General features: G+C 39.5%; 1 protein-coding gene across 4 annotated transcripts in view; it reads right to left on the bottom strand.

The window, feature by feature from the left end:
• The window catches only part of Pign (phosphatidylinositol glycan anchor biosynthesis class N), a 118854-nt gene that overhangs the window by 14812 nt on the left and 79454 nt on the right, over positions 1–24588 (bottom strand). For 2 of the 4 annotated variants that reach the window (XM_028775601.1, XM_028775602.1), the window contains 6 exons: positions 23313–23399; positions 19510–19565; positions 19122–19197; positions 17456–17529; positions 12695–12737; positions 10790–10842 (listed from right to left, as the gene is read on the bottom strand). In XM_028775601.1, coding sequence (XP_028631434.1) covers positions 10790–10842; positions 12695–12737; positions 17456–17529; positions 19122–19197; positions 19510–19565; positions 23313–23399 — 389 coding nt within the window. Of the gene's footprint in view, positions 1–10789; positions 10843–12694; positions 12738–17455; positions 17530–18214; positions 18508–19121; positions 19198–19509; positions 19566–23312; positions 23400–24588 lie in introns of those variants that run through there. The other 2 variants (XR_003712396.1, XM_028775604.1) reach the window with 2 other exon arrangements.

Raw genomic sequence — 24588 nt, 5'->3', positions numbered from 1 at the left:
TATGAAAGACCCTGTTTAAGTGGATAAAAAGAAAAGAGATTAAGAGAAATATTAGCAAACCATACATCTTAAAAAGAAACTATTCATATAACAGAATTATAGAGTATATAAAAAGTCCCCAAGGCTCAAGAGTAAAAATCCAAACAATTCACCATAAAATTAAGCAAAAGACATGCACAGAAATCTCACTAGAGAGAGAAAGCAGCTACAGACAACAGTTGAACAGGTGAAAGAAGGTTCAACATCATTAACTACTATGAAATGTAGTGAAACGTAGATTAGGGTAACCATGTGCTGTGGGTGGCCTGGTGCTGCGTGTACGTTCATGTTAATTCTGCTCTCCTGGGAGGGGCAGCGGACGAGGAGTGAGTCACGGACTCAGGTGACTTCTTGTGAACCATTAGAACCATTAGAATAAAGAAGCCAACCCCTGGGTGAGTAGGAGGGACTTCTGGGTTGGACAGGGGAAGAGAAGCAGAGGGGAGAGATAGGGTCCTTTTGGACGGGGATAGCATGAGGACAAGATGTAGCTACTAGTGTGTCCCTGCTTACGGTGAATCTGGAGGATTTAGATTTAATACAGCTTACAAGATTAGGATTTTAGTTGTTGCACCCAGCAACTGAGCTACCGTCGTTTCACCTGACCCTATGGAAAGTCAAAGGTAGAGGAGTTCAAATGGGTGTCATGATCTGTCCGTGCTTGCTAGCCAAAAAATTTAAAGCTCAATATACTTAGCCAATAAGTTTGAACTGTAACCTTGCTGATGTAACATGTGCCCCTAAAAAGAATAAAAACTGCTTGCAATAGTCATTTGGGGTCGCCTTCTTGTCACTCTCCTTGAGGGACTAATCAAAGGTCGACCCAGATGTGCTGGAAAATAAACCTCTTGCTTTTGCACCAAAAAAAAAAAATTCCCTAAAATGGCTGTATAGACAAAAAATTTAATATTAAATGCATAAAAGAAACTACAAGACTAAAAATACATCTCCATAAAAATTAAATAAAATTACCCTTACAAGATATTAAAACATGAAATACACTGCTGGCATTCGAGTTATCAGGCAAACAGCAGAAGAGAAAGGACAGCCGAATCTGGTAGTGAGCCTGACAAGGAAGCCAACACAGGACCAGAGACGACCCTGGCCCTGCCACTTGAGCTGATCAGTGCCTCAGTACTGATCCAGTGTCACCTCAGGGTCACCCAACATGCCCGCCCGCCCGCCCGCCCGCCCTCCAGCCCGCCCTCCAGGTCCCGTCACCTCACTCTCATCTTGACTGATGACTTTGTTCACAACATGAAAGTGCCTTTTCTTTGGCCCTAGAGCCTCATACATGCAAATCCATGCCCATATTTTCTACGTAGCTGCTTCTCCTAAACAATGCTGCACCTCTCCTTGGAGGCCACCTTGATTGTCTACTGAAAGACTTGCTTTTGCAATAATACCTTCCTGTTCCATTTCACTAATCCACCTCTCATTAAAGAACAGCCTTCACTTTACACACTTCACTTTCTAATCCGAAAAACTAATGAAAAGCCTCTCAAACCTCTTAACTCAGGTCCAAGGTAATCTGAGGACTCTTAAATCCGATATTCCTGAGTCTAGCTGCTCATCGCCTACATGCTGCGTCAGCAGGCTCGCCTGTACTCACCCACTCAGGACACGCAACCTAGGACTCACTGACCAGTCCTCTCTTTACTTCCACTCCATTTAGTCTCTTTCTTAGTTGAGGCTCTTGTCACTTTTTGACTTGCTACTCTACCCCACAGCACCAACATCTCAGTGTTTGCTGTCCTGTAACAGCCTAACTCCTATTCTTGACCTATGTCATCTATTTTGTGGTCAGTGTTTCAAAAGGTGCAGTAAATCAAATCATTTCTTTGCTCAGTGGTCCAGTGTTTTACCAAATTCCTCGCCATAACCTTTCTGGGGCATACATGGTACCAGCTCCTCCCTACCCTCCAAACGCACTCTCTACCGTGCTTACTTTGAAAAGCTCTGCATGTATTTGCAGAAAAGTTAAGGCTAAAGGAATGTCTAGATAGTGTCACTGTGAACAGCAGGTGTCAGTGACTCATTAAACTTTCCAGTGCTTCTGGTACTTGCCATTATAAGCTTCTGATCCATTTCTATTTATGTGATACATAATTGACCCAAAGGCTGACTTCATAATTAATGCAGAAATCTTCAAGTATGTATGATTTCTGCATATTTGCAGGTCATTTCAAGACATGTACCTGTTTATAAAACTGAACTCCTACCTCCAGTAAGCTGCATATTCTGGACAGAACTTCTTCGTGTTGTAGAATATACAGTGACTCACCTTTGTAATTAAAGGCAAGCTAAATAAGGGAAGGAGTACAGACTACTCAACACAGAGCCTTGGGTACAAAATCTGAGAAAGTTCAGCCAGACCTAGTTCTAAAGGCAACCAGGCAAACAGGTTGGGAGGCATTTTGATAAAAAAAAAAAAAAAAGAAAGAAAGAAAGAAAGAAAGAAAGAAAGAAAGAAAGAAAGAAAGAAGAGCTACACTGACTGTGATGTTGTTGTATAGCAAGGGTGTTGTAGGAAGGACAAACAGCACAGTGTGTTAGTTCAGTGGAATACTATTCAGCAAAGAAAAAAACAAAGTACTGATACAAGTTACAGTATAGATAACTGCAAAAATACACATTCTGAAGTAGAAGACTTCAGGTGTGGATAACATACATTTTAAGATTCTTCGTATAGAAATGTTTAGATCTAGCAAACCCGTGAAGATAAGCAGACTGTCATTGCCTGGGACTGTCATTATGGGAACAGAGGGAAGTGTATTACCAGTTTCAAGGAAATGCTACAACGATGCAAATGTTTTAAAAAACTATATTGTGATGAGTTACAGAACTCTAGAAATTTGATTATTTACAACATCTACTTAACTTAAAGCTTACAGTCGAGGAATATTATGACATGCAATTTGTACTACAAAAAAAGGAAAGAGGACAGTAGAAGAAACAGGGACTGAGAATGAGGCAGGATTACATGAGATATTTTAGTTTTATTAAAATCTATACAATTTTTAGATCAAAATATCAAGTCAAACTGGATCTCTAAGAAAAAGCGTCTGTAAACGTAAGTGGTCCATCTATGGGTCTAATGAGAAGCCTATCTATGAAAGCAAGTCACTCCATAGTCAGTCATCTCTCACTGTGGCTTGCGATGCCTGTCTTGCAGCTTGTTCAAGCTGACACCGTTAGTAGGAAGCCCTGATGAAGTTCATTACCGCAATACCACTGCCTTATCAGGCATCTGGCTGGGAGATTCTGCATCCATAGTTACTTTTTATTAACTTGCAATTCACAGGTGAGGAATTGTTTTTAAAAGCACTCTGTAGATCCACTACGGTGTTCTAGGTAACACTGTAAAGTATCACAGATAAGTTGTAAGCTAAGCTCACAAGGCTAGTGAATAGCTGTGACATTCTTGTCTAAAGTCCTGGCATTCATAAAGCCACACAACAGTCCAGATATCCCTGTGAATAATAGACATAACATGTTTGAGGTTATCAGCTATAGTCTAACACAAAGAAGTTGAGAAAGAAAACTTGTCACAAAGGCAAAGCAGTCTAAGAGCCCATTCACACAACCCTGATTCCCACTGAGGGACCCGTCAGTGAATTCAGTGATGCAAGACAGACAATACCATCACTTTTCAAATACACTTTCAAACAGGGACAGTTACCAAACCTGACTGAAAGGCAGCATTTTCACAAATGAACAGCATGACAAGGCTTTAATGTGTGGGCCTTACTATCTGGTGCTTTATGTAGAAATCATGTCATGTTTCCTCCACACTACCCAGGCTTTTCCTTGGCAACAGTTTAAATGCTTATGAAGATATGTAAACAGTGCCTGTCCATTAGACCAGCCCCACACTGCTCAAGGCACTGTTGCTGAGCAGTGTGCAAGGGAAGATTCATGTTCCAGTTGACCAACAAGAGCACCAACAAAAAACCACTCACAGTGTAGCATCCACAATGCAGGAGCAATTCCATTCAGAAACGTTAACCTCATCTCACTTTTGCCATCTCTCCATCCTGACATCCCTTCCCCAGCACTCCCCCTCCCTGCAATCACCTTCCTTTCTTAAAGGAAAGGTTAATATAACAACAAAGGCAAACAACCAAAAGATATTTCAGCAGCAGAGACCTGCTGAACAAGTGGGAAACTTTTGTCGATTACTCCACTGTCCCAGTTTGGGATCAATAGAACTATGTCTTATGGTATAAATCTATCTCTAAAGAGCCTTTCAGAGAAAGCATTTTACTTAGCCCATGAGATGGTGAAGCGCGACCATCTTTGGAACCATCTACTTTGCACTGTTCACTGTGTAGCCAGAGGTGTAATGAGGATCAGGGACAACAAATAAACATCAGGCCTGTCCCAAGCAAGCATGGACAAAAGTCACCATGAGTGAAGTACTATTATCGCTTAAAAAGGAAACACCAGAATGAACTTAACCCTTCATGCCACTAATCCCATGGAAGATGATATGGATTTAACCTGCATATGAGTATGTGACCAGGAGGACCTGCCCTGTCCTGAAGACAGGCAGGCACTGCATGCAGAGTGGGTCTGTAAGCCTCCTCAGCCACATCTGCCAGGTACCGTTCTGCTTCCTTGGTACTCTCTAGTTCTCTCTTTTCTCTATGGTTTTGTTTGAATGAAAACTAAGGTATTCTCATAGTGGGAAGTTTCCAGAAACAGCAGGGAATGAGGCTGGAAGTCCTACACAGTGCCAAGAAAAGCGTCATGACAGATGTGAAACACAAGTTGTGCAAGGGCCCCTTAAAAAGACATCAAACAAACAGAGTGCAAAGTGAATATAAAATAATAAGACTTTATCAAGCCAGACGCAGTGGATAAAACAGGAAGGTTCAAGAGTTTGAGACCATCGCATAAGAGAATGAAAACTTACATAATCAACAGTGCTATGAGGGAACCAAAGAATGGTAGGAAAATTTGCAAATTGTATATATATCCAATAATAGATATACAGAATACAGAAAATCCCACAACTCAACAACAAAGCAAACACCCATTTTTAAAAAAGGAAGACTAACTTGGATAGATACTACTCATTATAAGGAAACCAGAGGTTTCAAATTCAGAGAAAGAAGCAGAATAGTGTTGGCCAGCTTCTGGGAGAGCCAACTACTGGAAGCCCGAGTTCACTGAACACGGAGTTTCACTTACGCATAATGAAAAGTTCTGAAGATCTGAGGTCAAAAGAAGGAGCCTATCAGTATTGAACTTTACATGTATAACAAAGGCACAAGTTTGTTCTGTTAAGCATGGCAGTTGCATAAAACCAGACCAACAGAATGGAATAGAGAAGCCAGAAATAGATCCGTACAACTCCAGATCCTTATTTTGTTGTTGCTGTTGATTTTAGAGACAGGGTTTCTTTTGTGTGGTTCTGGCTGCCCTGAAACTAGCTCTGCAAACTAGGTTGACCTTCAATTCGAAGAGATCTGCCTGCCTCTACCTCTCCAGTTTATGCCTCCTGGGATTAAAGGCACGTACCACAACAACCCAGGTTCAGATGTTTACTTCTTAATAAAGACATTAAAAACACACATTAGAGAGATGAGAGCTGTTTACTGTTCTAGTCAGCAGTTTGACCTGGGAGGGTGGAGCTTATAAATGAGTTAGGCTAAAGTCTCATACAATAGCCTATTTTACTCAGAGCATCAGACAATATACACCCTATGGTTAAGAAAGGTCACCTGAGTAAAGTTCTCATGAGTTCAAGCTGTATGTAAGCACAAGGACAAGCATCACATGTCAAAAACATGTTTTTCCATAGAAGTATATATACAAATAACAATAGCCAGTTGTAATGAATACTCTAAACTCCTATTTGCTGCACCTGGGAGGGGCATGAAAGCACATTCCAAGAGCAATTCCATGTTTTATTGAAACTGAGGTCACAAGACTTGTCTTGTTCTCCTGGAGTTTTCTCACAAGCACTCAGAATTTCCCTCTCATGACTCCATTCTTGAACAGAGTTCTGACTGACAGGCTTTAAGCAAATGGAAGCAGATATCTCATACATAACACTGAACCTAAATCTCTTTTTAACCTTAACTCAAAATGGGCCAAAGACTGGAATGTATCGGTAACTATGGCACAACCAAAGGAAAATGCAGGGAAAACACTTCTGGCTTTAGGCATAGAGAATGACTTCCTGAATAGGACTAAAAAGCTCAGGAAATACTATGCAAAAGTCAACAAGTAAGTTTGCAGCCAATTATAAGAGAATAAAGAGAAAGCCTACAGAGTGGGAGAACTGCAAAGGCACTTGTTAAAAGAACACACTGTGGTAACTGCCTGAGAAAAGTGCCCACTTTTCACTTGGGCCGCTGGGGAAATGCAAATCAAAACAACACTGAGACTGTCTGACTCTCCTAGTCAGAACAGTTTTCAATGCAGATACAAAAATAAGCGAGGATGTGGTGTGGGAAATGAGTCTTTATTGATAGAAAGACAATTTAGTATAATCACTAAGGAAACCCATACAAAACTAAAACCAGCATCAGTACATGATCCAGATATACCATTCTTTCTCTGTTTAAACGCTTAATTTATATAATTCTAAACTTCATGGTGAAAAATCCCTCTGTAAAAATTACAAACACCATTAGACACAAAGCCACCATTTTCTAAACAGCACTGGGGCATGAAGCAAGTCTGGTGTATGTTACAAGTATTCTAACACTGAGCTAACATCTGCAGCCTCAGTTCACTCAGTTCTGAGCTAGTTTTCGTGGAAACTAGTGCTAGACTTGCCATCTTCACGCAGTAGCTGGGATGGCCACCATAACTAGCTCAAAGTCCCAATTTTGGATGGTTTTGTAAAAAGGCTTATTTTAGTACAAAACACATCATGTGACAAATTCTCTTTAAATCCAGACAGAGAGGGGACAATGAAAAAAACCAGAGCCTCCACTATCAAAGTGTTGCCTCTAAGCTCAAATATGTATTATAGTGTGAACCAACTGCAATCTCCATAGGATGGCAGGGTCAGATGGAGACAGCAAATACATCTGTTGGGTAAGGTAACATCTACATATTGGGATGGAAAGTGCATAACATAATGTGTTGGGAGATACTGTAAATAATATAGCATAATACAAATGTAGTCCTTCCTTCCTTCCTTCCTTCCTTCCTTCCTTCCTTCCTTCCTTCCTTCCCTCCCTCCCTCCCTCCCTCCTTCCTTCCTTCATTCCTTCCGTCCTTCCAAGTGTGACTCAGTGCAATCCCATCCTGGACCTTCTAGTCAAATGTGAGTGTTCTGTTGTTGTTGTTACTTGGCCTACGCTAGATGGACTCCGAGCTTGTGAACTGTCACTATACTGCCTTTGAGGATCCACCATCCAAACAGTCAACGGCAGGCGGGGTGTGAACTTCAATGTACAACCCTACTCTGAGTCACGGGCGATTCTCGGCACATCACTTGGACCCTCCACTGCCTGCAGAAACTCACTTTGAAAGAGGATAATCAGACGGGATGAACCAAGGGACGTGCACGTTTAACTATAACAGTCCTCACAGCCGTAATACATGAAATGAAGATAAAATCTCCCTGTGAACGATGGGACAGTATCCCCAACACAAATGTTGCACACATCTCTTCCCCTTTCTAATTAAGCTTCAAAGAGTGTCCCAGGCTGACTTCCGCTTCCTGCCTCCACTGCCACTGAAGCACTCTTCACTTCCAGCAGGAAATGCAGTACTAAGAAGCAGACGGGAAAAGGAACAGCGATCAGTAAAGAGCGCACTCCTTCTTTCTTGTTTCTCAGAGCAGCAGCTCTAGTTCTCTTTGTAATCTTTTAGAAGGTGGTGTCCTCCCTAGCATGAGTTAGTATCTTCAAGCTTCTGTTTACTGAACATCAATTAAAAAGAGTTTATGACCCTGATAGGAGAGAAGAGGACTTAACCTATCTTGTGTCATGCTCATTTCAATTTCATATAGCTACCTTAGTTCTGTTTCTCTTTATCAACTGAGTTTGAAGTAAAAGTTCCATGTGAGAAAATAGAACTATTTTCAGTGTCCAGTTATCTGAGTGTTGACAGACAGTACACCCATGTGGCCACCATTGTGTTCAAGACATCTGGAATACTTCCATTCCCACAGAAGCTCCCACATGTACCTCTGAATCAACCTCACACCCCTCAGACCTCTAGAACTATTGATTAGCTTTCTGGAAATAGAGATTGGAATTTTATATAAGTGGAAACAATATACTGTACACCCCTATATATCTGGTTACCTTCAATCATGGTAGTTTCTGAGCTCTGTCCATGAGGCTGTCAATCAATCAATCAATCAATCAATCAATCAATCATTTTTACTGGCAAGTGGTTATCTACTGTCTAGATGCAGCAGAATGAATTTATCCACTCATATATTCATAACTGGTTTTATGAACAAAGTTGCTATAAAAACTCCTATATAATTCATTCTGTCCATATTTTTCCTTTTCTTAGATAAATACCCCAAAATTGAGTGGCTAAGTCATGGGGCTATGTATCTTTTTATCTCTTTATCTCTCTCTCTGCATATGAGATTGTGTCTGTGTAGGTGGTATGCATGTCACATGTTCATTTACAGGTGGGTATGGGTGTGTGTGTGTGCATGTGTGTGTGCAGAAGTCAGAGTTTAGTATTGGATGTCTCTCTCTATTGCTCTCCACTGTATTTTTCACAGAGGGTCTCACACTGAACCTGTAACTAATGGACTGCATAGGATTAGCTGCCCAGCAAGTCTCAGGGACCATCCAGCTCTGAGCCTCCATCACAGGCACATGTCACTATGCCAGATGTTTTGCCCCCTTTCCATGTTTGTATATCATGAAATATGACTGCACATATCCTCATTTCCCTCTTCTAATCTTCCCTTCATGCCCACCTCTCTCTCCTAGTCTTGTCCACTCTCTTTCTAAAACCAACTACGTTCAATTGGTGCTGCTCACATGTGCATTAGAAACCTGTCATTATGCCTAGCTTTTTATGTAGATGCACATCAGACACCAGCTCTGAGAGCATCTAGTGTATCTGGAAAGGCAGACAGGTACAAGCTAGGAGCTTTGAGAGGGATGTCTAATGTATACACTTATATAAACCCACAGAAATTCCTAGAAGCTCAAAGTGTGACTAAATATTAAGTAAATGAAATCAGTTTATAAAAACAAATTCTATCTCAGAATCTATTTGGGGCAAAAAAATAGGAGGATCAATTTTGCTTTCTTCTTCTCAGAAAGAAGAATATATCACTGCAAGTGATAATCAAACACAGGAAAGAGGAAACTGACTTGCTCAGATCATGTTTCAGATAAACAGCATGTCACAATGTTCCTTAAGGTTCTAAAGGGCAGATGATTGTTAGAAGTCATCTAGGAAAGGCTATGGAAAGCAAGTGAGTTTCTGGAGACAGCCCCATTTTGCATGGCTGTGATGGGTGCACCCTGGAGGCAAAGTCCCCAGTAACTTCACCCCAGGATTGCTTCTCGCTGCTGATGTGCTTTTCCTGTCACTATTACATAAGCCCGCCCTATTGGGCAGATCTCCTGCAGAATCAATATGAAGATGTACATTCATTTTGTAATGCTGTGTAGATGTATTGATGATTTCAGGATTTCTGATAATGATTTTATAGAACTCCTAAATTAACACAAGTAATCTCAATCCCCCTATAGAATAAAAGCTGCAAGTAGAGTTCTGTAAACCTCTACTGTCATGCGCTAATTTAATTGTACTTGGAAAACAAACAGGCTTGAAACAAATTTATGATGAAGGAAAGCATTCCTTTTAGGTTAGGAATGAGTCCACTATCTAGTAACTAAAGGTCATAAACTAGGAATGGACAATTTATTGTAGGTGCAAGAACAGAAAATAAATGATGGATTATTTATACAAGACTTCAGAATAATAAGACACAAAGGCAGATGATTTGTCTTGAAAAAACTGTGCCAATTTATGACATAAAAACTGTTGCTTTAAACTTATAATGAACTTCTGGAGCTAGAGAATAGATAATGAGTGCTAGCCAGGTACCAGTCTTAATGGAAGACATGGAAACAATTCTGCTGTGGCTCCTTCAGCCTTACCACCCTATGACATGAACTTCAACTTACTATGAACTCATACAATGTAAAAATGATTTAAAAACCAGGTGATCAATTATACTGAAAAGGTATAAAAACTAAGAATAACAATAAAGCTCTTTTCTGCCTTACCCAGTATATGTGTGACTATGTGTGGTCTGACTTTCTCTTTTCTTTCTGGTTCATCAAGAATTAAGGATCCCTAAGTCTCTCACCTGATCAGGGAGAGACCTATGAGTCAAACAGAAAAGAGTCTAAGTAACAAAGTTTCTATTCTTCATTCTCCTGCTGATATCAGCAGGAGTTAAATTGCCAGAAGCCATTAGCTTTTGGTCCCCACTGATGCCAACCTCACTGCCTTTCTCAGGTAAGAACACACAAGGACACTGGGGTAACTCTGAGACTCCAGATTCAGGATTCTGTCTTAAATCTTCCTGCTGCCCCAGTTCTCTCCATACTAAACATCCATCCTCCTAGCCCACAGCAACCCATGAAAATACCTGCCAGTGTGTTCATATCAAGAATTAGAAAAAGGTTATCTCAACTCAGAGCTGTAAGATCCTGTACATGTCTCACAGTTAGATTGACACCTGTACCAAGCCACTTTTAGCAAGTCCTTGTGACTATGTATAATACAATACCTTGTTCCAATATCCAGCCAGCTGCCAGAATCCTTGACCAAGAAGAAAAAATGCTGTAAAAGATAACATAATATGACTTCATTAAAAGCAAAGACTATTTAGTTGCAATCTATAAACAAAGGTGTTTTCAGGGTGAATATTTGACATTTCTGACCACCCTAGAATCATATTATGCCCAGAATCCACAAGGATATACCCTTAACTGCAACTTCTGTTTGTATTAAATAAGCAACTGCCGAAAGGCCACAAAAGGAATTGAGATTCAATCAAATGAACACAAAGTGGTGTTTGTGAATAATAAAAAAATCCAACCAACTGTAATTAAAATACTAAATATGCCAAAGGTCCAACTGAAGCCACATCATCTGTTCATCAACAAACTGAATAAACTCACTGCCAGGGTCTAGAGAAAATTTTGCATAATCTATTGAACCATTCAAAGTATTATGTGTGTAAATGCATTTGTGTGTGCTCGTATATGTGAGAGATACAGAAACAGAGGAAGGTAAAATCTAAGGGAAAAGTAGAAATCACATAAAGAGAAAATTAGAGAGATAAGGAAGTTGTTTCTGGGCAAAGGGGCTAGCTTGTTAAATACTAGGAGCCCAGGTCAAGTTTAGTAGGTTCATGGAAAACAAGGAGAGATATAAAAGTATTCCAGCCAATGAAGCTGGATTTGAAACAGTTTGTCACCTTAAACTGAACGATTCTTAACATGAAATCAAGCAGAAACATTCAATTCTTGTCTATTCTTGCCTATTTGTCATTTTTGAATGATGATATTGTTCTAACATCGTATGTGGTCAATTTAAGAAATATACTAGATACTTAGTTGAAGAAAATACAAAAATGCTTTCATCTAAATCAAGGGGCCAGCAATCAGATTTGAGAAATTACTTAGTAGATACATGGCCAGGTACTAATCATAACTTAAAAGAGGCATGGCTCTCTGCTACTGAGAGGTGACTTCCAGACCCCTGGAATGCCTGATGAAGCACTTTGCCTGAGACAATGGTTACCAGTCTAAAATATGATCTATGATGGGATCTCTGGGCAGTATGGTGTGATTCAACCCTTGAAAGGTCTGGAGATTAATGGTCAGTCAACCCAAGTGTGCTCTGTTGACCAAGACCCATTAAAAAGAAAAGGAAAGTGTAGGCTGGCAGTGTTCCACGTGTATTGTCACACTTTGTGCTGAGGGATAAATAGCGTTGTCCTTACTCCACTGGAGAAAACAAGAGAACTCCGCATTCTACTAGACAGAGAAATTTCTCTGGCTGACTTATCTATGTGATCTCACTGTCGTAAACCAGAACTGAGAGTACAGGAGGATTCAGCAAGTTCTGTGATGGCTTGTAGAGAACTACCAAACCTGGAAGTCGAGATGAGAATTCTTCAAATACCCAGACAGAGTCACGCTTTATATGCGCTAAGACTACCTGTAAGTCCCTTACTTAGAATTCACTGATTATACGTATTAACTGATAACACTTCCCAGTTGACAAAGCTGTAATTCCCTATTCCTTCATTCACTCACTCCTTCTTTTCTTTCCTTTTTAATCTGAGAAGACTAAAAAAGAATATTAGTCTTTCAAAAATGAGTGATGGGTTCTCTAAATCTGAAATTGTATTCTTCTGTTAATCTATGAAAGGTTCATTTCAGACACAAATGAGAACAACCTGAAAGACTAAGCATGAAGGACAGCCTGACCAAGTCAAGTAACGGAAAAAAGTTTGACAATCTGAGAAGTGTTTCTGCATAAGTACCTATGTAAACAGCCATCATTTGGAACTCAGTATATAAAGATTTCATTACAGAAATGTATTCATATTTCTCCCTACTAAATAGATATTGAACTTAAGTTTCTCAATCTGACTTACACCAAATATTCTATAGTGCCTTACCAATGCCATGATGTCTGATATGATGAGAACAACAAGAAAAAGGCTGAAAAGTAAAGAAAAAAATTTACATCAATGTAATAGGCATACCTTTCACATACATTAGAACCCAATTTTGAACAATATCGTCAATAACTCAGGGAGATTAAAGCTAGACCATGAGAGTGGAAGGACAGAAAGTAGGGCTGCGGAGAGCACCAGGCAGACTCCCCACAGAAACCATGCTCACTGCTAATTTTGCTGCTTACAGTCCGCAGCATCCTCAGTCAGCCCACCCTCTAACAGGTGACCTTCACAGCCACAGGTCACTTTATGGCCTCTATTCAAAATAACCAAGGGTTTATGATGAGCTCAGTTATAAAGACTGAGGAATAAGATAAATAAATGGCAATTAAAAAAGTTCACTTTAAGTCATATAAAAGAAAATAATGCTAATTTGGCTTTTGTACCTCATTTTGTCTAATACATATTTTAAAGAGTGGGTGAGGAGAAATGGAGGTAAAGTCATCTTACTGGTGTGTTACATTCAACTTACATTTTGGCAGTGTGGGTATAATAAACAACCAGAATGTAAATAAAGCTTCCTTTACCCTCAGATTTTTAAAAATTCAAAGATGTTTAGCAACAAAAATAAAGTAACTCTGAAGGTAAAGGGAGAGGAGGGACAGACATGACGGAGAACTAAGACACAGACACGCAGTGAGGGAAGTTGTAGCCTGACTTCCGTGGCTAGGTAGAGAAGAGAGAGTCAGAGCTGTCTGTCAATAGAACAATGGATTCACTGAGTTCAAAGGACGGCACACTAAACACGAGGAGCTCCTGTACACAGGGAACGTCAATGCCTTTCAGGGCTTAAAGGTCGAATGAGAGGATAGGTTTTAAAGCCTTTGATTTTGCCGCCTCTGTTTCCAGGCTCTGTGTTTAGGGTTTCCTTGCATTAGCCTCAACACAGAATTACCATACAAAGGCACACAAAAACCTGTATACAGAACACACACATCGGTGAGCTTTCTGTTTTCATTCCATTGCCCCAGTTCCTTTTATACAAGGCTTATTTAAATTTCCTTCTGAAAAATTTGTCTTCTAACAAAGATGCAGGAAGGCATGCTATATCACTTACTAGTTTTTGTTGCATCTAAGCAACTGTCACCTGTAGGATACTGATGAGTACATGTTTTCACTATTAAATTCATGTAAATATCCTCAAAGACTATTTTCTTTTAAACTAAAAATAACATTTTCACTATTTCTAAGCAGTGGAAGGAAATCTTAGAAAAAATATATAACACACACACACACACACACACACACACACACTAGCAAGCTAAACTGAGTTCTAGTTTAAGCTCATCAAGAAAACATGCAAATTTATGTTAAAACTATTCATCCTTTTAGCACTGACGGAGCCAGCTTGATTCACTTATAAAACTCTATTTATAAGTGTTTTTCAGAGAATCTCTGTATAGAGAATCTCTGATGAGGTAATTTTATTGGATTAAAAAAAAGCAATTTTTCTTACAGAATATTGAATGCTGAAAATTGATAGCTTCAGATATATCTGAAAACTCAGAATCTTTTGCACACATTTGTCAATGTGTATTTTTACAAATTACTGATATACAGAAAGGTTAATGATAACACATGTATGTGAAATGAGGTTAACAGATTTGTTTAATGATTTTTTTTTCATTTGTCTTTTGAGACAGAGTTTCTCTTGTAGCTCTGTCTGTCCTGGACTCACTTTGTAAACCAGGTTGGCCTTGAACTTACAGAGATCCTCCTGCCTCTGCAACCCATTTGCTGGGATTAGAAGTGTGCATCATCACACCCAACTTGTTTAATACATTTTTAAGAAATAAGCCTCTTCCTATTTCCATTGCAACAGGAGCTGATCCTGTGCCACAGCTCTCCATACTCAAACACTGTCAGGAGAGAGCTGGTCTCCCAGGAGTGCCACACACCTGTGAGCACAGGTAAGACCACCACTTCTGCTCAAATTCCTGGCCCAAGAGGGACCCACTCAGAGCCATGAGGACACAGGGATCCAAGAACAGCTGGGGACAAGATCCTTCCGGCTTCTGTCTGCACCCTGGAGCTGACTCTGTGCCACAGCTCTCCATACCCAAATTCTTCCCATAGAGAACTGGTCTCCCAGGACTACTGACACACAGGCTTGCAGGAGGGACAAGCCACTGTCAGAGACAGCAAGACCTCCTAACCCCCAGAGATAACCAGATAGCAAGAGGCAAGGGCAAGGACATAAGCAACAGAAACCAAGGCTATGTGGCATCATCAGAAACCAGTTCTCCCACCACAGCAAGTCCTGAACACACCAACACACCTGAAAAGCAACACTCTTAAAATCACGTCTCATGATGATGACTGAGGACTTTAAGAAGGACATAAATAACTCCCTCAAAGAAATACAGGAGAACACAGGTAAACAACTAGAAGCCCTTAAAGAGGAAACACAAAAATCCCTAAAAGAATAACAGGAAAGCACAACCAAATAGGTGACAGAATTGAACAAAACCATCCAGTATCTAAAAGTGGAAATAGAAACAATAAAGAAATCACAAAGGGAGGGAATCCTGGAGACAGAAAACCTAGGAAAGCGATCAGGAGTCATAGATGCAAGCATCACCAACAGAATACAAGAGACAGAAGAGAGAATCTCAGGTGCATAAGTGACCACAAAAAAACAATGACACAACAGTCAGAGAAAATGCAAAAAGCAAAAAGCTCCTTACACAAAACATCCAGAAAATCCAGGACACAATGAGAAGACCAAACCTAAGGATAATAGGTATAGAAGAGAGAGAAGATTCCCAACTTAAAGGGCCAGTAAATATCTTCAACAAAATTATAGAAATTATAGGGAAGAAAACTTCCCTAACCTAAATAAAGAGATGCCCATAAACATACAAGAAGCTTAAAGAACTCTACATAGACTAGACCAGAAAAGAAATCCCTCCCATCACAAAATAGTCAAAACACCAAATGCACGAAACAAAGAAAGAATATTAAAAGCAGTAAGAAGAAAAAGGTCAAATAACATATAAAGGCAAACCTATCATAACTACACCAGACTTCTCACCAGAAACTATGAGAACTAGAAGATCCTGGGTAGATGCTATACAGACCCTAAAAGAACACAAATGCCAGCCTAAGCTACTATACCCAGCAAAAGTCTCAATTACCATAGATGGAGAAACCAAGATATTCCATGACAAAACACAGAAAAATTTACACAGTATCTTTCTACAAATCCAGCCCTACAAAGGATAATAGATGAAAAACGCCAACAAAATAACAAAACAACAGAAAGCCCACATACACATGGAAGCTAACACCCTACTCGATGATAACTTGGTCAAGGAAATAAAGAAATTAAAGACTTTTTAGAATTTCATGAAAAAGAAGGCACAACATACCCAAACTTATGGGACACAATGAAAGTAGTGCTAAGAAGAAAACTCATAGCTCTGAGTGCCTCTAAAAAGAAACTGGAGAGAGCATGCACTAGCAACTTGACAGCACACCTGAAAGCTCTAGAACAAAAAAACGCAAATACACCCAAGAGGAGTAGACTGTAGGAAATAATCAAACTCAGGGCTGAAATCAACCAAGTAGAAACAAAAAGAACTAAACAAAGAATCAACGAAACAAGGAGCTGGTTCTTTGAGAAAGTCAACAAGATAGATAAACCCTTAGCCAGACTAACACAGAGACAGTATCCAAATTAACAAAATCAGAACTGAAAAGGGAGCCATAACAACAGAAACTGAGGAAATTTAAAAAAAAAACCATCAGATCCTACTACAAAAGCCTATCTTCAACAAAACTGGAAAATCTGGATGAAATGGACAATTTTCTAGACAGATACCAAATACCAAAGTTAAATCAGGATCAGATAAACCGTCTAAACAGTCCCATAACTCCTAAAGAAATAGAAGCAGTCATTAAAAGTCTCTCAACCAAAAAAGAGCCCAAGACCAGATGGGTTTAGGGCAGAATTCTACCAGACCTTCAAAGAAGACCTTGACCAATACTCTTCAAACTACTCCACAAAATAGAGACAGAAGGAACACTACCAATTCATTCTATGAAGCCACAATTATGCTCTATAGTCTCCCTTAGAGATAGAACAGTTTTTGTCTAATCAGGGCCTTGTCACAATTTCCTTTCATAGAAGACTTCATAAGATATTTTTTTCTACTTCTATCATGTTTAATGTTCCAAACAGATTTTAAAAATTGGTTGAGTGTATATTACTTTTAGCTTCAGAAGATATCATGTATATTTAAGAGGCATTTAACTCATAAATTATTTTGATGACTTTAAAAATGTCAATACTGAGTTGTATATTTTAAAATAAATTTTATTAGTTTAATCAAAAAAAAAGAAAGAAGCCAAGAGACATTGCAATGATACATACCCCTTTTCATTTTTTATAGGTGTCATTATAGCATAAGAGACAAATAAATAACTATAATATTTAAAATTTATGATTTTCTAGAGTCTTCACTAGCTTGAATAACATTCTAATGTTTTATTGTAAAGAAAGTACATTTGTTTGCTAAAGGCCCGAATCAACCAATTTCCTCTAATGACAGCTGAAACTTAAAAATGAAAAAAATTCTTAATCTTATAATAAACAATTTGTGTTACAAAGCTTTAATAGCAATCACATGAAATATCTTCAAACATTCTCTCATTTATGAAAAGTAGGGAAACCCAAGGCTTCTTAAGTATTTATCTTACCCTTTTGATGACAGCTGGGTAGTTATCTGAACTGCTTCAAAAGCACACATCACAAGAACAAAAGGAATTAAAATCTGTTTCAAGGAACAACAAATGATGTCATTGGTAACAGGCACCTGAAACATGTTCTGCTTATACAGCAGCCTTCAATCTCTCAAGTAACTCATGTATACCAGTTGATAGGAGACAGAGATAGAATACACTGATATAAAAACTAACAACACACGAAGAATAACAGCAAACATTAACATGTATTTTAAATTAAAATCTACAAATTTTGCACTATGTGAGACATTCTACTGATTCATGACAATGTTCATGTTTCCAAGAACATATAAAAGAGAATGCCTAAACCAAGTTATTTACGCAGCCTGTTGTTCAATTCACAGCATTCTGGGCCTGGCTTGTTGTTAGATATTATAACACCATGAACATGACTCAGCTATTTTATTATTGCTTTTTTGAGTTTAAAAACATTTTATTCATGATATAAACTCATGATCAGTGTAGTAATTTTAAAACATATACAGAGAATAGAGAATGGGCCATAAGAAAATGCCCAGTATCTTTTTACCATTTTAAAAATTACGTTTCTATTAGTGTAGTAAAAAAGTCAGTACAACTGGTGCAGTAAGAAAACTCCTACTAAAAGGACATACACTTTCAACAGTTATTACCTATGTACCTGAGTAGTAAAATAAATATATACTAACTACATAAAATGTGTCAAGAACTGTAGAAGAGAAATTTGGTAGCGGGAACAGGTAAGTATAACCATTATACTGGTTTGAAAGAGAAATGTTCCCCACAGACACATGTATTACATTGGGTACTGCTGGCACTGTTTGGAAGATTATGAACCTTTAGATCACCAAGTCCTACTGGAAGAAATACATCACTGGGGGCAGGCTTTTTTACAGTCTGGATCCACTTCCTGTTTTCTCCCTCCTTCCTGTGTGCAGATGAAATGTGATCTCTCTGCATCCTGACTGCTGAGGCTGGATTTATGCTTCTGCTTCTGCATCATCCTTCCATGATAGACAGTGTCCTCCCTGGAATTGTAACCGAAAACAAACCCTTTCCTTCCTAACTTGCTTTATGTCAGGGTATTCTATTACAGCAACAGAAAAGCAACTAATACCATAATATTAAAGACGATGAACCGTATTCCACCATAATATTTATCTCTAGAAACCTGAACATATAACTACATTGATACTCTAAACATTAAGCTGGTGCCCAACACATTAAAAAGAGTACTCAACTACACATCTGTTGAAAGGATTCATCAGCTCGAGGTACATGGAAAAGATGAGAACACAGTGGCCATCTTGTGGTTGGAGACCCATGGGGTCAGAGAACCTTACCATCTTTAGCAACACTGCAGTTTTGATCACAGCTCCCAGGGAGTCTTTAATTACCTATGATAAGATTTTCTTGGGCTAACAGAATCCTTATTCTTTTGTAGTCAAATAGTCTTAAGAATAAAGCAAATACTAACGATATCTGGAAGCAAGGGTTAGAGGTTTGCCTCTATCAGTGCCAAGACTGAAAGACTATCTCTGTTACAATGACTTTACAATCTTACCGCCACATGCTACACAAACTTAACAGCACAACCTTTAAATCAATCATTTAATGCAAGTAATAAAATTAGAAAACTAACCTTCCACATCATGAGTGCTCCCATCATGAAAGGACTAAACACAGTCAGAAAGCAATACACAGAGGCAAGGTCAAAGCTAGACAATGGTAAAGGGAAGAGTAAAGATTTTAGAATTCACACTATGACTGACGGTATACTGTTAAGAGGACACTCAGAAATTCTCTGAAAGCAACTCTTAATAAAACTGAATCATAGTAGAATGAACACAATAGGTCTCTATGCTCATCTCCTTTAGTATCTATCTTATTACACTCCATCGTATTATTGACTATAAAACAAGGACAAGGGACTGGGGAGATGGTTTAGCAGTTAAGAGCAGTTCTGCTCTTCTAAGGGACACACACACATACGCACACAAACCAAAACTAAATAAATATAAAAAAGTTACCTGTTAATAGAAGCTATATTTCCAGTTCCAAAAAATGCAGTTAATAAAAAGAAAACCTACATACAGTTAAGGAAATACCAATGGAACTAAGAATTCATACAATTTCTTTCTTTCCAAATCACTTATTCTTGTTTAATTGTCAAGACAATCTTTCAGTTGGAAAATTTCCAACTCTACATCCAAATCAGGTATGTTTTCTCAATGAGCTTTGGCCCAATCGCCTGCAAAGGGCATTCTCATTTAGCATGAAGGTAAGAACATGAGTTCAAGCCTGTCTCTCCACTTTAGCCACAGCTTTTGAACCACATGTTTGTGAAGATCTCTTTTTCACTTAGGAAAATAAAAGCCAATTCTACCACAAAAGCAATTTGCTTTTCTATCTGTTTAATCATCATGAATTGTTTGACATGGGCGGTTGAGAGCATCCCTGGTGAGCACAGCACAGAGATCTGAAAACTATGAGGACCATGGAGTTGCTGGTTACTCTGGAGAAGTCTACTTTCCTTTTCTCAAGCATCAACAAGACGATGAACTGTGTCTGCAATGGCAAAAGGATGAAGGCCTAGAACATCATACATTTTCAGCTACAAGATGGCTTTATTTACGTATACTCTTCATGTGCCCTCTACATGTGAAACTCACAACAGGTTCTTCAAAAGGCTCTCTCTATATATACAAATACACTTTAAAATAACTCCATAGAGAATGCCAAACATTTTAAACATTTATTGAACTATTTACTATTATTATCATTTTTATTATTATGTGTATGTATGATATCTGTACATGAGCATGGGCACAGGAATACTCACAGTGAGTGTGTGGAAGTTAAAGGACAAGTTTGGAGAGTTCATTCTCTCCTTCTACAGTGGGTTCTGAGAACCAACCTCAGCTCATTGGGCCTACACAGTGTATTAGTTACTTACTATTGCTGTGATAAAGCAATGACGACCAGCAACCTGGGGAGGAAAGGCGTTATTGCTTTACACACTGGTATCAGACGACTTCACTGTGGGAAGATGAGACAGGAACCTGGAGGCAGGAACTGGAGCAGACACCATGGAGAAATGCTGCTTACTGACCAGCTAATCATGACGTGCTCAGCCTGCTTTCCTTATACAAACAGGACCACCAGCTCAGGGTAGCACCACCCACAACAGACTGGGTCATTAATCAAGAAAATGTCCAACAGGCTTGCCCACAGGCAGTCTGATGGAGGCAATTTCTGAACTGAGGTTCCCTCTTCCCAGTGACTCTGGTTTGTGCCAAGTTGACAAAAACTAACCACCATACACACAAAGAGGGCTTTTACCTGCTGTACCGTCTTGCTGGCTACATTTCTTGAACTTTGATTTGTATTAAGCATCAGTCTCATTAGTGTCCAGGACTTACAGCGAAGTACTCAAGGTGCTGCCTGACTCAATGAAAGCTCTTGTTAAAGTAAGATCTTTAAGCAGCACACATGGCACAGAGATGTGATGTGAGACTCTGCAGGGAAATCATGACAACTAGTGAAAAGGCAGCGTCTGAGCCAGGGAGCTGAGCCATGAAGGTATCCATGCAGCCATTTGCTGAGCTCGCACCTAAACAACCGACACTTGTTGTCTACTACCTGTCTGAAACAGACGTAGGTATTAAGAACATAAGTGTGAATGAAACTGTCTTAAAGTGTCTTAGATATGCTGGAAAAATTGGTAAACATAGAGGAAAATTAGATTACATCATTATCAAACAGTAGATAGGTGTGGTAAGATCTAATGGCTTATTGAAAGACATAGTAAAAAAATGAAGTAATAAAGACTTTACTAACATGTTAATAAAAACTTTGAAATTTTAACCTTTTTGAGAAAATAATAATATTGGGAGCAAACAGTTCAGGTACGTGACATGTGATTTGTGGTATATAAGCATAGGTAAGCATAGGAAGACAGAGGCAGGAGGCTGTCTACAAAGCCAGTTCAGTGGTCTAGGTCAGAGGCAGGAGACTGTCTACAGAGCCGGCTCAGTGGTCTAGGTCAGAGGCGGGAGGCTGGCTGAGGAGCTGCTTTGGGTAGTGTGGGACTGCATAAGGGTATCTTGGATCATGGTGGATCAGGTGTCTAGAACCCCGAGACTCTGTAGATTCTGGGCGAGATTCTACATGAGAACTGGCAGGAGTTCGACGCCCCCCCCCAGAACCCAGGATCCTGAAAAAGCGGTCACGGTCTCCATAGAATTACTACATAGGCCAGGCTATAGGCCTCAGGCCCTAGGGATTTACATACGAATGAAGGCCAGAGGGCAGAGCAAATTAAACATGCCTCCCCCAGGTCCTCCCCCTTTCTCCCTCCCTATATAACTCGGGACTGCCCTGAGTTTTGGGGGATACGCCTAGATCCATCTATTATCCTCCACGACAATAAACCTTTTTGGAACCAAGGACTTCCTCGTGTTACTGGGGTCTGCCGCTGCCAAGGCCCTCAGGCCTCTGGAACCATAGGATTCCCCCCCCCCCAATGTGGGACCCGCCACTGCAGTGTAAGCCCCTCTGGGGCCCCGCCACTGTGGTGGCCTTCTTAAATTTTCCCCACAGGGTAGGAGCAGCTGTCCTTCGGTTCAAGAACAACAGGCAATGGAAGAAAAGGAAAACAAAGAGTTGGAGAAGACAGTAGACTTCCTAGAAGGCCTAGCAAGAGGGGCAAAGAAGGAGATTTGGTCAAAGGACAGAAGTTTCAATTACCTATGATAAGTAAGGTCTGGACAGCTAAGGAACAGTACAGTTAATAAATTGTTTTGTCTTGAAGGCTGCTAAGACAGGAGATCTTAATTATTCTCATAAGGGAGGGAGGGCAGAAGGGAAGAGAATTGTGAAGGAGGAAGGAAAGAGGGAGGAAATGCAAATGGCAGCTGAACAAGTGAGGATGTGTCAATTACTTTGCGTGATCATTTTGTAGTGTATGTCAAAGCATCAAGTTATACACCTCCAATGTTTATAATTTTTATTAATTGTACCTCAGTAGAGCTGAAAATTTAAGTATAAATTTTTTAAAAAGAAATAATCCCCTATGCATTTCTTGCAGCTGGGCAGGAGGTCGCCCTGAGCTGACGTTTCTTCATGTGTCCTGCAAACTTGTAATGCTCAGTAATCCATCAGATGGATCCAAACTCAAGGGACAGCTATGGCCTGACAAGTCTCAGGAAAGCACACATGCAGACTCCTACGGGTTCTCCATCTGATGGATCCACACTCACGGGACAGCTATGGCCTGACAAGCCTCAGGAAAGCACACATGCAGACTCCTACGGGTTCTCCATCTGATGGATCCACACTCACGGGACAGCTATGAATGACCTGACAAGCCTCAGGAAAGCACACAAATGCAGACTCCTACGGGTTCTTCTAGGGCAGGAGAAATTAAATAGGAGTCAAGAGTTGAAAGGAGAATGCGAGTTTAGATTTAATTTTATTGTTTAAGGAGTGTGTGCACATGTGAAAAAACTCCTAACTGCTGAGACACTGGCTGGTGGAACATATCCATGTTTGCACTGTCACTTTCCTATAGTTAAAAATGTCTTTGTTTGCACTAGCAGGGGTTAATCCCAGGGCTTGGTACGTGTTAGCAAGCACTCTATCCTAGAGATGAATGCTAGCACCTGCCATCTCCAAATTTTGATGAGAACTATGCACGTGGAAAACTCAAGTCGAGAAGAAAGTTAACAACCTCAATCACCACTATGAGGTACCAAGCAGAAACACCTTCCATATCATCTTACTCCATTAAAATGAAGCTGGAAGATCTTAAAAGTCCCAGAGCAAAGGATACAAGGAAAAAGGCCCTACGGATGTCATCCAAACAGAGCTGTCGGAACTGAGCTATGTCAGTATTGCAGGTGAACTGGATGCTGGTAAGCTGGAGGTAACAAGAAAGCATTAAAGACAATGGCAACTGGGTTACATACAGACTTAACAGACACAATAAGATAAGTCAGCATAGCTAAGAATTTATATTGTGCCTACAATAAAACAAATAGAAAAACAAAACAAAAAAACTCACAACAGTGAAATAGCTTAAACACATCTTACTACAACCCACTGAAAAGTAAAATATGTTAGTAGCATGCTAAATGGAGTTACGGTGCTATTGTGTCATTAAAGTGACAGTTGGTCATTTTCCTAAATATATAAATATTCCACTTTCAAATCATTGTTCAGAGACTTCATTTATCAGTGTTCTGGTCTTCTTAAATCAGTAATATAATCTTAAAAAGATGACACAAAATAAGCATTTATCCCTTCTTAGTCCTGTTAATTCTATTTGCAGATAAATTATCAGTTTTCCTTATGAATGCAAAATACTTCCACCTTTGATTAAAAGGAGAAGTCATGCCATTAAGTAATGCCATTAAGACATTCTTGCTTAGGTCCCCAAGCCCAGAAAGAAGATAAAAGAGGATCAAAAGCAGAACTCCCCCTGCTGCCATAAATACCAGCAAGCACTGGCATGCTTTGACATTTTTCTGAAAAAACAAACCAACCAACAAACAAAAAACAAAAAAACAAAAAACAAAACAAAAACAAAAAGCCGTGCTTTCAGTTAAAAGTAAAATTTTAAAAGTGACGCAATGATCTTTCTTTTCCTGAAATAGTATCTAAAATAACTACTGACTCTTTCCCCTGATCTGATCAACACTGGTTTTCACATCCACACATCAGCATAGCTGCTTCTGCATTAAGAAGTTATTCGGAATGAGCAGTGCCTCTTGGAAGGCAGCTGGAGCCAGCTAAGGGTGGTTGTGCACAAAAGCACTGTTCCTCCAACTGACCTCAGTAAAATGAAATAGTCTGTCACCAATTTCTCAGAATTACCTTAATTCCAAAACAGATGACAGACATTACTTTCTAACTCATCGTGGAGGTAACATCTTTATCAAGTGGTTGGCTTTATCCAGCTCTAAGCACAGCATAGTGTGTAAACTGTGGAAGACATGGTCAGAGGCCACAATCACTAAGATGACAGAATATGCATCTTGGATTAGGATGGCTAGAGAAACAATGGGTACTTAAATGTCACCTATACCCAATCAACTGTCTCAAGGTTA

This window comes from Grammomys surdaster, unplaced genomic scaffold (genome assembly GCF_004785775.1).
Source record: "Grammomys surdaster isolate TR1022 unplaced genomic scaffold, NIH_TR_1.0 257, whole genome shotgun sequence".
Taxonomy (NCBI): Eukaryota; Metazoa; Chordata; class Mammalia; order Rodentia; family Muridae; genus Grammomys; species Grammomys surdaster.
This window is presented reverse-complemented; position numbering and strand designations above follow the sequence as displayed.